The sequence below is a fragment of the Carcharodon carcharias genome, chromosome 18, assembly GCF_017639515.1.
Source record: "Carcharodon carcharias isolate sCarCar2 chromosome 18, sCarCar2.pri, whole genome shotgun sequence".
Classification (NCBI taxonomy): Eukaryota; Metazoa; Chordata; class Chondrichthyes; order Lamniformes; family Lamnidae; genus Carcharodon; species Carcharodon carcharias.
The window spans coordinates 39,006,070-39,021,643 of NC_054484.1; the positions used below are offsets into that span (position 1 = coordinate 39,006,070).

The 15,574-nt window shown below is 41.0% G+C and overlaps 1 protein-coding gene across 10 annotated transcripts in view; it reads left to right on the top strand.

The window, feature by feature from the left end:
• The window catches only part of LOC121290509 (HMG box transcription factor BBX), a 204,268-nt gene that overhangs the window by 132,310 nt on the left and 56,384 nt on the right, over positions 1-15,574 (top strand). For all 10 annotated transcript variants that reach the window (XM_041210947.1, XM_041210951.1, XM_041210952.1 and 7 more), the window contains 2 exons: positions 445-615; positions 3,158-3,400. In XM_041210947.1, coding sequence (XP_041066881.1) covers positions 454-615; positions 3,158-3,400 — 405 coding nt within the window. In that variant the 5' untranslated portion in view covers positions 445-453. The remainder of the gene's footprint in view (positions 1-444; positions 616-3,157; positions 3,401-15,574) is intronic.

Below are 15,574 nucleotides of genomic sequence, written 5' to 3' on the forward strand. Positions count from 1 at the left end.
TTGTTATTCTCCAAAAACAACAGTTCAAAAGTTCACAAGCTCTGGAATTAATTGTAAAAACAGTCACAAAAATGAAATAGTCAAGCTGCTACCAATAGGTGTTCCTATCAACCATCTAGACAGTATGTCGAGATTTGTCATGTGGGAGGACGCTTCCCCTTTAAGAATCTCTGCAGCAAGCGAGCAAGTGCTGAGAATGCCGCTCCCTTATGCTCATTACTGGCTGACAGCAGTGCACTAGAGGGAGCTGTTGCTTTCACAGTTCCCTCAAGAATATTATGAATCTTTGTAACAATGAGCTGTATCACAGTTGCTCATATTTCTATAATTTGAAGATTAGTATCCATACCTGGGGTTTGATGTACAGTATCTGCTACCTCAGTCCTGTTGTACCATGACATCCCGAGTTGCTAATCATGTGCTGCTTCTATTTGTGTTATGCAGCGCAGCACCATGAAAGCCAGCAGCAGAAATAAAGACCACTCAGCAGATGGCGATGGAACTGGAAAAAGACCAAAGCGGAAGTGTCTTCAGTGGCATCCTCTGCTTGCCAAAAAGATGCTGGACTTCTCTGAGGAGGAGGAGGAGGATGAGGAAGATGAAGATATTGATAAGGTAGAAATGGGGATTTGTATTGTAGATTAGTGCTATTTTTAAAGTTGGGAACTGATTGGCCTACTCCTGTTCCTATGTTGATTGACAGTTGTTTAAGGATTTTAACAATGGTTGCAGTCACACAATATGCCATAAATACTTAAAGCAGTTTTAACTCAATTAAACAGAAAAATATTATTTGTTTACCCTTCTTGCCCTGCATGATCTATTTGCCACTTTTGACACTGTCAGCTATTCAGTTCTTCTCTGCCTATCCCAAAGGATTCATTTTCTAGGTCCATTCCTGTCTCTCCCAATCTAGCCATTTCATATCCTTAAATGGCTTCTGCATTTTCCCCTGGTTCTTTCCTTGGAATCCCCCTGCTTATCTTCTACACACAATTGTTCTGTGATATCATCCTCAAACAGGGGCCAACAATCAACTGTATGTTGAACCACGCAACAATATCAAGACATGACCATTGTTGATTACAAAGCCGTCTCAGTTTGATCTCTCTGATTGCCAAGGCCTGGATGATTTGTAATTTCCTCTTGCTTAACATTGCCAAACACAAAGTCATCTTTTTTAGTTTCCCCCACCTCCACCAATCTACAAGCTTCTTATGCATTTCATCAGCCCCTCTGGCTGTTCATATAGGCAGTGTTCACCTTTTGACCCTATATACTAAAGCTGCTTTCTTCAATTTAGAATCATAGATTTTTACAGACAAGGAGGAGGCCATTTTCACTACTGTTTCTAGCAGGGCATTCAATGCCCTAACAATCCTCTGCATAAAGGACATCCTAACCTCTCATTTTGTTCTTTTAATATAGGTTTGTTTCTTCAGTTATTAAAAGTGGTAATAGCTTTTCCCTATTTGCCTTATCAAAAAACCCCACTAATTTGAATATTTCCATCAGATCTCCTCTTAGCTTTTCACTGTTCTCATGAAAAGAACCCTAGTTTCTTTAGTCTGTCCTGTAGTTAAAACTTCTCAGCTGTTGTTTCATCATCTACATCCCCCTGTTGGCCTTGACATGCTTTGTAAAATAGAACACACGAAACTGAACTCACTTGCTCCGGTATTGCTTTTCTTTAGGTATGCTCATTTCATGTTGTTTTAGGATTTCCAGAGCTTCGCCAAAGGAGCTGACATTAGGGGTTTACCTAAAAGGCACAAGCCAACTGAGTCATTCGCAGTACCCATGATATGTTAAAAGAAGAAATGCTGGAGGTCTAGTTCTTACTTTGGAGGAGCATCTTGGTCTGGACACTTGAGTATTTGTTTGTGCTTTTGCATACGCACTAAAAGACAACAATGATTGCGCACAGTGCTTCAAATTATTCCTCCGAGAGATTGCAGGAGTTTGCAACCTAGGTGTCTGCCATTTTCAATGAGCTCCAGAGGAACTTAAGTGACGAATGCACACATCTTTACCCTGGTCCTGATTCCAGCAAGTGCCGGGCACCAGGAAGCTGGGATTTGGCAATCTTTAACGATGCAGCTGTCGTCGCATTCTTTAACTGGAATGTCCTTCCGTCCAAATTGGGCCACTGCTTCAGCACCTCCAATGGAGGCCTTCAAAGGAATGGTATTCTTGTATCTCCATCTATATTGTGGACAATTCTTTTACTGATCTGCCACTATCACATCTTTTTATGTCAAGCTGCAGCCCAGTCTTAGTAGATTTTGTTTTCCAGTTATACTACAGATCAAAATTATGGAACAAGCTTTTTCTAAACCATTAGCCAGTTAATTGGGGTTGCATACTCCCATAACTTGATGCAACTCATGAGCCACTCTCACAGGTGAAGCCCATGGACCAACAGAGACACATTTCTGGTTGACTTTCAAAACCTGAGCTTAATGCTGTAACATGCAATTGCTGTATTCCAGTAAAGGAACACTAAATTTTGCAATAGAGTACATGACACTTTTTCTTGCCAATGTAGAGGAGAGGTTAGGTGCCAGTCTGCCTTCTGCAGATGGATCAAAGTAGACATCTGATACAGGCTTACAGACATGGGCTGCTTGATCCAAACATGCTGGCACCCTCATCCTCACAATTAGGGTCTTGTCTTTCAATTTGGAGAGCCAAGGATTCCACTCCAACTTGCTTGTATCAGTGAAGCAGACTCATCAAAATTAGAAGGAACCCTACATGCTTAAAGCCTAAATTATTTAAAATATGTGTTACCATGCCCCTCAATATGCAGTAATACATGAAGTGTAATAGCATGCTGAGTAATCACACTTAAAATTCTACTTCAAACAGTCATCAGTATATTGGATTGTGCATGAGTTCACAGGGGAGAAAAATTATGGAAAATGAGGAAATCGATTAGTACAAATAAATAATAAAACCTTTTAAACATTAGCTACTCTTAATGCAGCATGAGGATTCCTCTTTAAAAGATCTTCTGTGTTACTGTATGTAACAATGAACCCTGCAAATCTCCAAACCAAGTTTCAATGTGAAACTGAAGACGTCTGTTTTACAGTGAAGATTATTCTTGTTCTTGTAAAACATATTCTCAGATATCTTTATATTTTTGCTACAGGACACTTTGATGAGTACCGAGGGCCTTGAACATGAGGCAGATGAGACAGAAGACGATGACTCCTCTGAGCAACGAGCTCGCAGGCCAATGAATGCATTTCTTTTGTTTTGCAAACGCCATCGTTCTCTGGTCCGCCAGCAACATCCTCGCCTCGACAACCGTGGTGCAACCAAGATTCTGGCTGATTGGTGGTCAGTTTTAGATCCAAAGGAGAAGCAGAAATACACCGACCTGGCAAAGGAGGTGAGCCAGCAGAGCTGCATTACAATGTAAACTGTATTTCATAGTTGCCTTTGAAATGAGGACAATCTCTTGCATTAGACAGGTGACTTTTGAATCAAGATTCTCAATTTTAAAATTGAAGGCATATGTATTTTTAACTACATTAATGCCAACAATAACTGGTGATTGAATGTTTTCTCTGCAGATCCCTAAATATTTCCATTTAATTTAATTATGGAAGAAATGAACTGAACATTGGACATCAGTGAACTGCATCTCTGCAGAACTTGGATCTGCTAGTTTCCACCGGCATAGGTCTCTTGCAGGCCAATTGCAAATTCTTTTTAAAATCTTACCAGGGCCACGTGGTAAAACCTTGCACTCGATTACTCTGGAAAAAGACTAAATGGGCTTTTATCTATCATATACTTCTATCAGTAGCAAATGCATTCTGCAGGGATTCCCTTCACAGATGTTATTGGAACGTATCAGCTTCATTTACTTATCTGGACTGAGTGATTGATTGATTGTCTTTAACCACTTTGAAATATAGGTCGGAATTTGGGGTAGCAGGAACAGCGAGGCGATCAGCCCCCATCATTATTAAAGAGTAAATTTGTTGGCAACTTGGTGCTGCACATGCACAATTAAACGGGGAAATCAGGAAGTTGCTGGCTTGAGCTATCCTGCTCTTCCAGAAGCTTCACTATATCGGTATCTCATTGCGAGGCTCAACATTGAAATACATGAAGTTGGAGTAATAGCCCACTAGGTACCCATTAAACATGCAGAAAAAACTATAGTGCATATCCATTTTAGCGTAAGTGAACTTTTAATGGTGTAATGAGTCTGAATTATTGCCAAATATCCTCTCTGGCACGGTAAATTAGATTTTAAAGGTGTGAAGTCTCATTCCTCCAGGCTTTAATTATTGTTGATTTTTAAAAATTAAAAAATAGTCTTACCTTTCTTTACTTTTTCTTTCTATCTCTTTTATCTTTCTCATAATCTCTTCTTTCTTTCCCATTATTTAGTTTTCTGTGATTTTGAATTGAATTAAATATTCTAAGTTAGACTTCCTGGTTCAGACTCTGCGTGTCTCAGCAATGATTCTTCAATCTGTGACGAATATCTAGTTCATGATTCATGTTAATATTTTAGAGGTAATAATTATTTTGGGAAGATTGTTGTTGTGATGGGAAGGTAACTAAAATGCTGGACTTCAGAAATTGACCGAACATCTAAAAGAAAATGGCAGTTCAGGAAGTTACCTATATTTGTTCAATAGAGTCAGAATGGAAGAACTGGAGCCATTGAACAGCAGGTAGGCTTACTTAGCTGAAGAATTGTAGATGAGGTGTCTACATTGCTTGCAATGAAGTGCGGCCCAGTGAGATGTTTTGGGAGTTAGAGCTAAATTAGTTTAAAAGCATTCAGTGAACTCTGAAAGTGGAGATGGGTGGAGCTTAAGAAGGTTCTCTGGTTTCAGTTTATCTGTGTTTTTGATGGGAGTTGGGGTTGGTTGCAGTTTGGACTTCATGTGGTTTGCAGCTCACAGAGATGCCAGGGAGTTGTTAGCAAGCTCCAGTCAGTTAGGACTCCGAGAAGTCCTGGGGAACTGAGAAGGTGGCACTGGTTCCATGCCAGGCAGTTAGGGCTTGGAGAAGCCCGGGGAGCCAATTATCACTCAATGTAGCTGGGAGACTAGAGTTGAGAGAAACCCAGGGGCAGTGCCAGCTTAGTGAAGCTAGCAGTCTGTGTAAGAGTTGGAAGTGTGTGCTGTAAATTAGAGGTGGGCTTTGTTAACCCTGTGGAACACAGTCTCAGGAGAAGAGATTGAACTATCAGCAGGTGAGCAGTCATTGAGGCAGTCTGAGTTGGAGTGGCTTTGAGGGAATTCAGAGGTTCAATCTTCATAAGGGAAGAGTTGAAATCTCTCCTGAGAGAGACAGTTTTACCAAGATTTTGTGACTCTCAGTGGTTATTAACATCTGGGTGGGTTGTTGAGAAATCCGTGGTATCTGTCTTGGTCTGATCTGCGATTTAATGTGCAGTGTGTTCAACCGCAGTTTGCCTGTTAGTTTATATTTACTTCATATTGGGGAGAATTTTCTCCCCGTCGGGTGGAGGGGTGGTTGGGTGGGAGCGGGCTCGGGTGGGCGTGCTGCCGATTGCCGCCCGCGATCAGCTGCACGCTGCCATTTTACATGGGGGGGGCAATAAAGGCCTGCCCAGCGTGACATGCTCCCTTTGTGGGCATGGGGAGTGGGCTGAGTTGGGGCCTGCACTCAGAAATCTCCCTGAGGCACAGAACTTATTAAAGTTTAAAAACCTTCATGAAACCACATCCCACCCGTGGATGAGGTTTCATGATAAATGTGAAGGTCGCCTGGGCTCTTCACCTCCCTGCCAATCTTAAGGTTGGATGGGCAGCTCAGTTAATTATTTTAATTGCTGTTTAAAGGGCCTTAATAGGCCTTTGAACAGTTCGGTGGGCGCACAGCTGACTCCGGTGCACACCCGCCGAACTCAAGATCTGAATGACGCGCGGTGACGTCGGGACACACACCCAATGTCGACCCCTGCTCGCCGATCCGAAGATCCTGGCCAATTAATTGTGAATGTTAGAGTATAAGATAGATATTGTGGATTGTCTTACCTTTCTGGTTTTGTCTAGTAAAGTTTATTTTTTGTTTGAAACAGTGGAATCTTGTGGCTCTTTTAGTGGGTAACTGGGAATTCAAACTTTGTGTACTCTAAACAAAAAGTTACTGGCCCCTAACCAGATTGTAACAAAACAGATTGGTTAAGGAGAAACTGGCTTGCATGCCCTTTTTGCATAGGTTCCAGATCCTCTCCAGAGGGCAATGCCTGTTTTTGGTTTCCTAATTGCTGTAGCTTCCACTGCAAAAGCTCATAGAATGTCTGTGGGTAAGTGTAATGAACAGTGAGTACTGTTCTTTTGGCACTGCAAATCTGGCACCAATTGAAGATGAATCAAAGAGCAAATGCTTTACACTTCCCATGCTTAACCATATAGTTTTATAGGAGTAACTAGTTACTGTAAACTAGATTCTATAGTTCTATGCAATGACAGATGTGATCTACTGAACATTATACTAAGAATTCATAAATCTGCTACAGCAAACATGGTACATATATGTGATACCCTTACTTTTAATTGGCATTTCTCAGAAGCAATTTCCAAAGTGTCATAAACTTTACTCATCCACTTCCAATATGCAAGCTGTATTGATGAGGGCATTTTAATCCTCCCTATCATGTGGAAACTAGGTGGGTGGGCAACTTAAAATTGTAGTTTATTTAGCCATGTCAGCAAGTTTTTTTTGGTCCACATTTGGCAGTATGAGAGCTGGCTGATTTAAGTCTTAGGAGCTGATGGGATTTGGGGATTTCGGATTTTAACTGGCTCAACTCAGCAGTTGGCAAGGGCACCCAATCAAAGCTAGTAGGATCCTTTATGCAATATGTGCCACCATCGGGACTCAACTGCAATGTTTGACTCAGAGGCCTGAATGGGAAGCCACAGTGAGTTTCTTCCAGACTAACAGAGAAGGAAGAGGATCAGGGTCAAGGGTCAAAAGAGTAAGCTTTTAAAAACGTTATTTTTAATTTTTGGGGAAAAAATCTATAATATCTATTATTTTATGTTTATATATTATTGTTATATACATTATAATATACACATCAGTAAAGTTATACAATTGACATGCATGAAGATGACTCAACCCTGCAGGCATCTTTGTTTTAAATTTTTTTCAGCTTCTTTAACTAATTTCCAAGGTCTCATTGGGCTAGTTTTAGCAATGTTCTCTCACCATTCTTGCAATGATAAAGATGCAGGTGTTTATCATGATTGTTTTGCTGAAGAGAGAGGACCTTTCCACCTGTGATGCACTGTGTGCCTAAGCTATATTTTAATCCTTTCTTAGCTCCATGTTTCCTAACATTGCTCACCCCGCAAGGCTAGTTTTACCTAGGCAATTGGAGTTCTTTAGGCTACACAGTGATTTCTGTCAGTGTTGCCCCATGAGTGATAACAAGTACAAGGACTGTACCAAGTGAAGGCAGCTCTTTACCCCTCCTCTTGATTTTCATTATTCCTCTAGGAGTGTCAAGAACCTGGCCTACAATGAATCTATAATAATATTATTACAAAATGTATAGTGAATGTAGAACATTGCCAGTATAGCAACTGACCCCAAACAAGCAAGGGTTACCTATCACTTTTATTCACCTACCACTTAGGAGTACAAAACAACTTTGAAAGGGTATGGTTTAGGTTATTAGCTGGGCCATCTGCAGAGAACATGGTATTTATTTGAAAATAATATATATACAATTGTGTGTTTATTATATATATTAATAAAGCAGTGAAAATAACAGCAGTGTAAAGTGCACTCCCTCTGCTTGTGCAGGTTCAGTTGATAAACCAAAATTTTAATAATACCAGCAAGTTATCATTTCAATATTCAATATTAGTAAAGATATGTATAATTTATTGAGCACAGTGCCATTCATAAAATCACAGAAATGGTACAATACAAAAGGAGGTCATTCAACCCATTGTCCATGTGCAGGCTCTTTGGTAGATCCATACAATTAATCCTGCTCCCTTCCTCTTTCCCTGTGGTCCTATTAATTTTTTTCCCTTTTAAGTACTTATCCAGTTCTCTTCAGAATGTTACTACTGAATCTGCTTCCGCCATCCTTTGAGACTGCATTCCAGATCACAACAATTGCCATGTAAAATAATGTTTCCTGTGTAACCTCTTTTTCTTTTGCCAATCACATTAAATTTTGTGTCTTCTTGTTACTGACTCTTCTGGAAACGCGTTCTGCTTATTCACCCTTATCGAAACAGTTCATGATTTTCCCCTCTATCAAATCTCCTCTTCTCCCAAGAGAACAATTCCACCTTCTACAGTCTCTCCACATAACTGAAATGCCTCACCCCAGCACTGTTGTAGTAAGTCTCTTCTGCATCTCCTTTAAGGCTTTGATGTCCTTTCTAAAGTTTGAGGCCCGAAATTGAACACACTACACCAAATGAAGCCTAACCAGTGTTTTATAAAAGGTTTAGCATAACTAACTTTGTCTTTGGCCAGAATTTTCCCATCAGCGAGTTGGGGGCAGGGCAATGTGAAAATGACGCAGGATGACGTTGGGGGGAAACCCGACGTCATCCCGGTCCATTTAAATATTCAGAAAGGCAGGGGGGACAGCGAAATCAACTGTCTGCCCGCCGACCTGTCAGTGGCCAATTGAGGCCATTGACAGGATAATTAAAACAATTAAAGGCCCTGCCCATCCAACCTTCAGGTTGTTGGGCAGGCTAAGAGCCCCAGCGGGCTGCTGAAAAAACATGAAACCTCATCCACTGGCGGGATGAGGCTTCATGTCCATTTTTAAAAACTTTAATAAAGTTTCTGTGCTTCTTACTAACATGTCCCATCTCGTGTGACATTGTCACATGAGGGGGGTATGTTAATAATTTTTTTATTTTTCTATTTTTAAAGTTTTTTTTTAGACTGTCAGTAATCTCCCTGAGACAGCACTTAGTCTCAGGGAGCAGTGTGCTCTTTTGTGTGTATGTGCGAAACAGCGCACATTGACAGTTGGGACCCCCCTCCCCCCCGCACAGGAAGCATCAGGCAGCCCACCCGCTTAAAATGGCGGCGGGGCCTGTTTTGGTGGCAGGGATCGGCTGCCTGCCCACCGCCGAGCCGGTTGGGCCCACCCGCCCACCAAGGGAAAAATTCTGCCCTTTGTATTTAATGCCTCGATTTACAAGGCCAAGGATCCCAATGCTTTTTAACAGCTTTTTTAACTTGTCGGTCATCACAAAGATTTGTGTCCACACACCTCTACTTATCCCAGGGTTCCAGCACCCTGTTGAAATTCTACCGTTTAATTCATATAAAATCAACCCATGTTAGCAATCTGAAATTAAAAATAGAAAATTCTGGAAATTCTCAGGTATGGAGGCATCTGTAGAGAGAGAAACAGAGTTAATGTTTCATGTTGATGACCAGTTCTGATGAAGTGTCATCAATCTGAAATTTTAACTCTGTTTCTCTCTCCACAGATGCTGCCAGACCTGCTGACCATTAAAGTCATATTTCCTCTCCTCATTCTTCCTACCAAAATGATGCACTTCACATGTCTCTGTGTTAAATTTCTTCTGATGCCTGTCTGCCCAATTCACCAGTCTGTTTCTATGTCCTCATGAAATCTGTTACATCCTCCTCATTGCTTACTATATATCCGAGTTCCCTGTCATCTGTAAACTTTAAAACTATGCCCCCTATGCCTAAGTCATTCAAAAAAACAAAAGGAGCAATGGTCTAATATTTATCCTTGAGGAACACTACTGTACGTCTCCCTGCAGTCTGAAAAATAGCTGTTCATCCTGAAGCCATGCTGCCACTGTCCTTTAATCCCAGTGGCTTTAATTTTGCTAACAGGTCTCTTATGTGGTATTTTGTCCAACACCTTTTGAAAGACCACATGCACAACATCAGCTGCACTACCCTCACCAATCACCTCATCAAAGAGCTCAATCAAGTTAGTCAAACACTATTTGTCTTTAAGAAATCCATGCTGGCTTTCATTTATTCACCCTACTTTTTGAGCTGATGGTTTTTGAAGTTGGCTGTACCTCATCTCTAGGCAGTGGTGACACTCCATCAAGTGACCTGGCTGAGAAATGACCAATAATCTAGAATTTCAAATGATGCAAGAGAGTTTAGTACTAATCAGTGCTAAGTTTCAGGCTTGTAGTGACCAGGACGCCTTTAAATTGGAACGTACTCATTTAGCTTTGTGCAGTTGTTCATCAACTGTTCATTTCTGCCTACCAGACCTTTTCGAACAATTTTGCATAATTTACTTGTACAGGTGGGTCAGGATGTTTGAGGCAAGACAATAATGTCCAGCTCTCTTTTCCTCCTGCTGACAGGAATGTGAAAATAGCCCTGTTCTCTGTGCTGACAATTTTATTTATGACAAAGAGTTTCCCCTTTCTAAAAGGTCAGTCAAAACATAAATGTAGATTGCTACCCAACTTCTGCTGGTGCCAGTGTTTATATTTGCAATTACTGTTGACCCCAGTGGAGCCTGGGAAAACCTCATTGCTTGAGTCTCTGTGCTGTCAGAGGCAGCAGACCTCATTTACATTATAGTTACAGCAATGTAGAGAAGTTGATGCTGCCATCAGTGACGGTACTATAACATGAAGGGCATCAGAGTAAACTTCTTAAATAAAAGCAAAATGCTGGAAACCTAGAACAAAAACAAAATTACCTGGAAAAACTCAACAGGTCTGACAGCATCTGTGGAGAGGAATACAGGTGACGTTTCGAGTCCGTATGATCCTTTCTGGAAAAAAAAACAAACTTCTTTGTTTTCTAAACTAAGGTGACTCAGGAGATATTTATGGTTCCCATATATATAGTTTAAGAGTAAAGGACATTTCTGCAGATGTAAGTATGAAAAGAGGAAAACTAGATAACACACAGCAAAACTGAGAGAATGCAGAGATGTCTTTTTGCTATCCCGGTAAAATAACAGATACTGTGTTGATTTCAAACTAAGATGTCACAAAGTATGTGAAACAAGCAAGTTGTATTCATGCATAGCAATGTAACCAGGTGGGACCAAACTAGCAGTTTTCTATGCATGGTCCTACTTTAAAAGTGGCACTTAAAATGTACATTGCTCTCAGGCAAATGGAGCTGGTGTTTTTAATACATGTTCTGTAAAGTATAGAAAAAATGTCATTACTACCTTATTTCCTTTAGTGGGTTTCATGTTTGTGGGCCATGTAATATTTTCCTCTGGAGACCATCAGTTTCACCTGTTGGGATATATTACAGTGATGTGTGCCTACACTCATTCATTCTTTTTCATTCCTTTTCACTGCACTTAAAATCTGGCTCCATTAAGCAAATGCATTTATATGCTTTCCTTTATTTTCAACCCAAGTACAACAATACTGTGTAGTGTATTGCATGACATTCTGAGCTGAATTTTATGAGGCATGTCAGGACACTGACGCAGGGTAAAAAGTAGGCCCTGAGCCCACAACTGCCTACAGTGGGATCGATTTGGCAAATTTACTATAGATGACTTCCTAATTGATTACCTGTGACCCCCCACCATCCAATTAAGAATGGAGGGCGGGCTGCTGATACTGCCAGCCCAATTACAGGGCCATCAACTTTGAAGCCTCTTTAGCGCCACCGGGAAAGGTGGGTGATGCTGAGGTACGTAGGAGATCTCAGGCCTATAACAGGTCACTAAAAAATATTAAATATTCATGGGGCTAAGAGCCACAGGTAAAGCTGCGCTGAGGAGATCGTTAGGACGGTGGTTGCTACTTACCCTGCCACGGCTCCTTCTTTCTTCCATTAAATCATCCCTCGTGGGCTATCGCGGGGTGTTGGGCTGCCTTGCTGTCCATAATTTACAGTGCTGATGGCACTGTAAAATGATGTCTAGTTTGGCCTTTAATTTTGTAGATCCTTTCGACACCTGAACCCACTGTTAGCAAATGCCCTGATGGCGGGACTGCGTTGGGGAGCCGATCCAATCCGGATCCCAGCAATCTCGCTGGCCCTCCCACTGCCCAGGGAATGATAACATTCTGACCGCTATTTCAGCAATTAAGCGTTGGAGACCCTTGCATCATATTTCAGGCTCAGTGTGACGGCGTGTGCCAAAACTGCTCATTTTTCAATTAATTCATCCTGTATAATGAAACTTGTATCAATTAAAAGAGGATACAATAATATTTGATAGGCCATCTATGTCACTGAACTGAATAATAAATCAAGCAGTGTACATACTTCCAGAGTCACAAGGCAGCACTTTGTGAGGTGGTTTTGTTCCTATGTCTGGAGACACTGGCCTACCAGCAGCAAAGCCCAGGGCCACATTTCATTCTGCTTGTAGTTAGGCTGAGTTCTTAGTTTCCCTGTGCATGCCAGAAATGTGATGTTGACATTGCTGAATTGCTGATGGCAGTTTCCTGTTCTTAATGAAGGCCCATAATCAGAAGAAAAGAGTTGTAAAAAATATAAGAGACTTGGCTAGAGAACAAAAATGCAAAGATTAGGAATAAAAGGAAATTCCTTGGACTCGAGAGATGTGGTGAGTGATGCTGCACAGTGGCTTGTACTATGGGGAGGGGTTGCATGGGAGGTGTTGGATGCCCCTTAGTTATCATGTACATGAATTACCTGGATTTGTGAATTGAAATTTGGTCATGATACCAAAATAGGAAATGGTAGTGAGGATTGTGAAAGACTGCAGGGAGACATATTGAACAGGGTTATGTAAGCCTGAAAGATGATATTCGGCTGCGACGTCGAAAAAATCAAATTGACTGGCACAGCAGAAAAAGCCTCGTAGGTCCTTTGACAGCATTGTGTATCATTTAGTTAATGAGGAAAGTTTGAGGCTTGAAATTGCTGCTGTTTGGAGGTGTTGCCTGTAGCCCAGGTGTGAAAAGGTGTTTTTATACTGGGGCTGGATGAGATGCATCCAAGGATATTGAAGGAAGTGTGAGGAAATTGCAGGGGCACTGGCCATAAGCTTTCAGTTTTCCCTAGACTCAGGGGAGGTGCCAGAGGACTGGAGAATTGCAAACAATACATCCTTGTTCAAAATAAGTTGTAAGGATAAGCTCAGCAATTACAGAACAGTCAGTTGAACCTCAGGTTGTAGGGAAGTTTTTAAAAACAATTATTCGGGATAAAATTAATAGCCGCATAGAAAAATGTGGGTTGATTAGGAAGAGCATGGATTTCTTAAGGGAAAATCATATTTAACTAACTTGCTGGAGTTTTTTGAAGAGGTAACAGAGAGGGCTGATGAGGATAATGCTGTTGATGTGTACGTGGACTTCCGAAAGGCATTCAATACAGTGCCGCACAACAGACTTGTGAGAAAAGTTATAGCTAATGGAATAAAAGGGACAGTAGCAACGTGGATATAAAATTGGCTGCGTAATAGGAAACAAGAAGTTATGGTTAATGGATATTTTTTGGGCTGGAGGAACGTTTGTACTGGAGTTCCCCAGGAGTCGGTATTGGGACCCTTGCTTTTCCTGATGCATATGAATGATCTAGATCTTGGTGTGTAGGAGACAATTTCAAAGTTTGCGAATGATACAAAACTTGGAAGCATTGTAAACTGTGAGGAGGACAGTGTAAAACTTCAAAAGGACATAGACAACTCGTTGGAGTGGGTAGATAGGTGGCAGATGAAGTTCAATGCAGAGAGGTGTGAGGGTGATGCATTTTGGTGGAAAGAACATGGAACGACAATATAAAATAAGGAATACAACTCTAAAGGGTGTGCAGGAGCAGAAGGACCTGTGTGTTTGTGTCATTAAAGGTGGGTCAAGATGACATGCTTGTTGATGGGCATATGGAACAAAGTTCATCCTCTGTGCTAGGTAATTCCACAAAGCTCCTGTGCACTATTGATGATTGACTGACTCGTCAGGCTGACTCACTAAATGGAACCACAAGAACTGGGATTCTTTTCACTTGGCTGCAGATAACCCTGTGGGTGAAAGTCCAAATGTGTCGGGTGGTTCTTGTTGAACAGAATTGGTAAGCTAGGCAGCGATCTGATCTGGTAAGTTGCATGTCTTAGCCAGGTTAATGAGAGCAATATTCCTGCACAAACTTTGCAGCTCTCAACTGTAGCTCTGTAAACTTACCTATGAGCTCTCTGGATTTATTGAAATGGAGTTCCCCTTTATAGCGAGAAAGTGCATTTCATATTGGCCAAACTGGAACTTTAATGATTGGTGTAGATTTCTTATTAACTTGAATTGGAGATTTTTAAATGTGTTGATGGGTTTATACACATGTCGGACATTTGCTTGCTTAAAATACAGAGTTTAATAAAAAGACAAAGCAGCCAATTTGGGCACAACAAAGTCCCACACAATAAGATGAATGATGAACTAATCTGTGTTCATATATGGAAATTTATTAAAATCCATTTGGAATATCCTACAGTCCTAACAGAAGAGGTAACTGGTGGTGGTGGATGATTCTACAAGTTCAGACATATTCATGTGTGAAAATTTTCCTAATTGCTGAGAATGTTTTGGTGACATGGAATCAGGGCGATTATTTAGCACTTCTGTCATTGTGTTGTGAATTTGTTCACTGGCATTATTTCACTGAGTTATCATTTAAATATTATTAGAATTCTTTCCTTAAACGGTTAAGGGATTGCAATCTGCATAGGGCAACTCACAGAATTGTAGAGGGAGGCCATTCGGCCCATTGCGTCTGCACAGCTCTCTGAACATTTTAACTTAGTGCCAATTTCCTGCTTTTTCTCCGTAATTCTGCACATTGTTTCTATTTCGATAATCATCCAATGTCCTCTTGAATGCCTAATTGAACCTGCCTCCACCACACTTCCAGGCAGTGCATTCCAAACCCTAACTACTCACTGTGTGAAAGTTTCCTCTCACCTCGCGTTTGCTTCTTTTGCAAAACACTTTAAAACTGTGCCTTCTGGTTCTTGATCCATTTACGAGAGGGAACAGTTTCTCCCTATCTACTCTCTCCAGGCCCTTTATTATTTTGAAAACTTCTATCAAGTCTCTTCTCAGCCTTCTCTCCAAAGAAAACAGTCCCAACTTCTCTAATCTTACCTCATAACTGAAGTGTCTCATCCGTGAAACTATTCACATAAACCTCTTCTGCACTCTCTCATATGCGTTCACATCCTTCCTATAGTGTAGCGCCCAGAACTGTACACAATACTACAGCTGAGCTAACCGGTATCTTATATAAGTTCATCATAACCTCCCTGCTCTTGTACTCTATGCTCTCATTAATGAAGCCTAGAATACTGTATGCTTTAGAAACTGCTCTCTCTACCTGTCCTGCCACATTTAATGACTTATGTACATATACACCCAGGTCTCTCTGCTCCTGCACACCTTTTAGAATAGTATCCTTTATTTTATACTGTTTCTCCATGTTTGTGCCAAAGTGTATCACCTCACACTTCCCCACATTGGACTTCATCTGCCATCTATTTGCCCATTCCACCAATGTGTCAATGTCCTTTTGAAGTTCTACACTGTCCTCCTCACAGTTTACAATTCCTCCAAGCTTTGCGTCATGCGCAAACTTT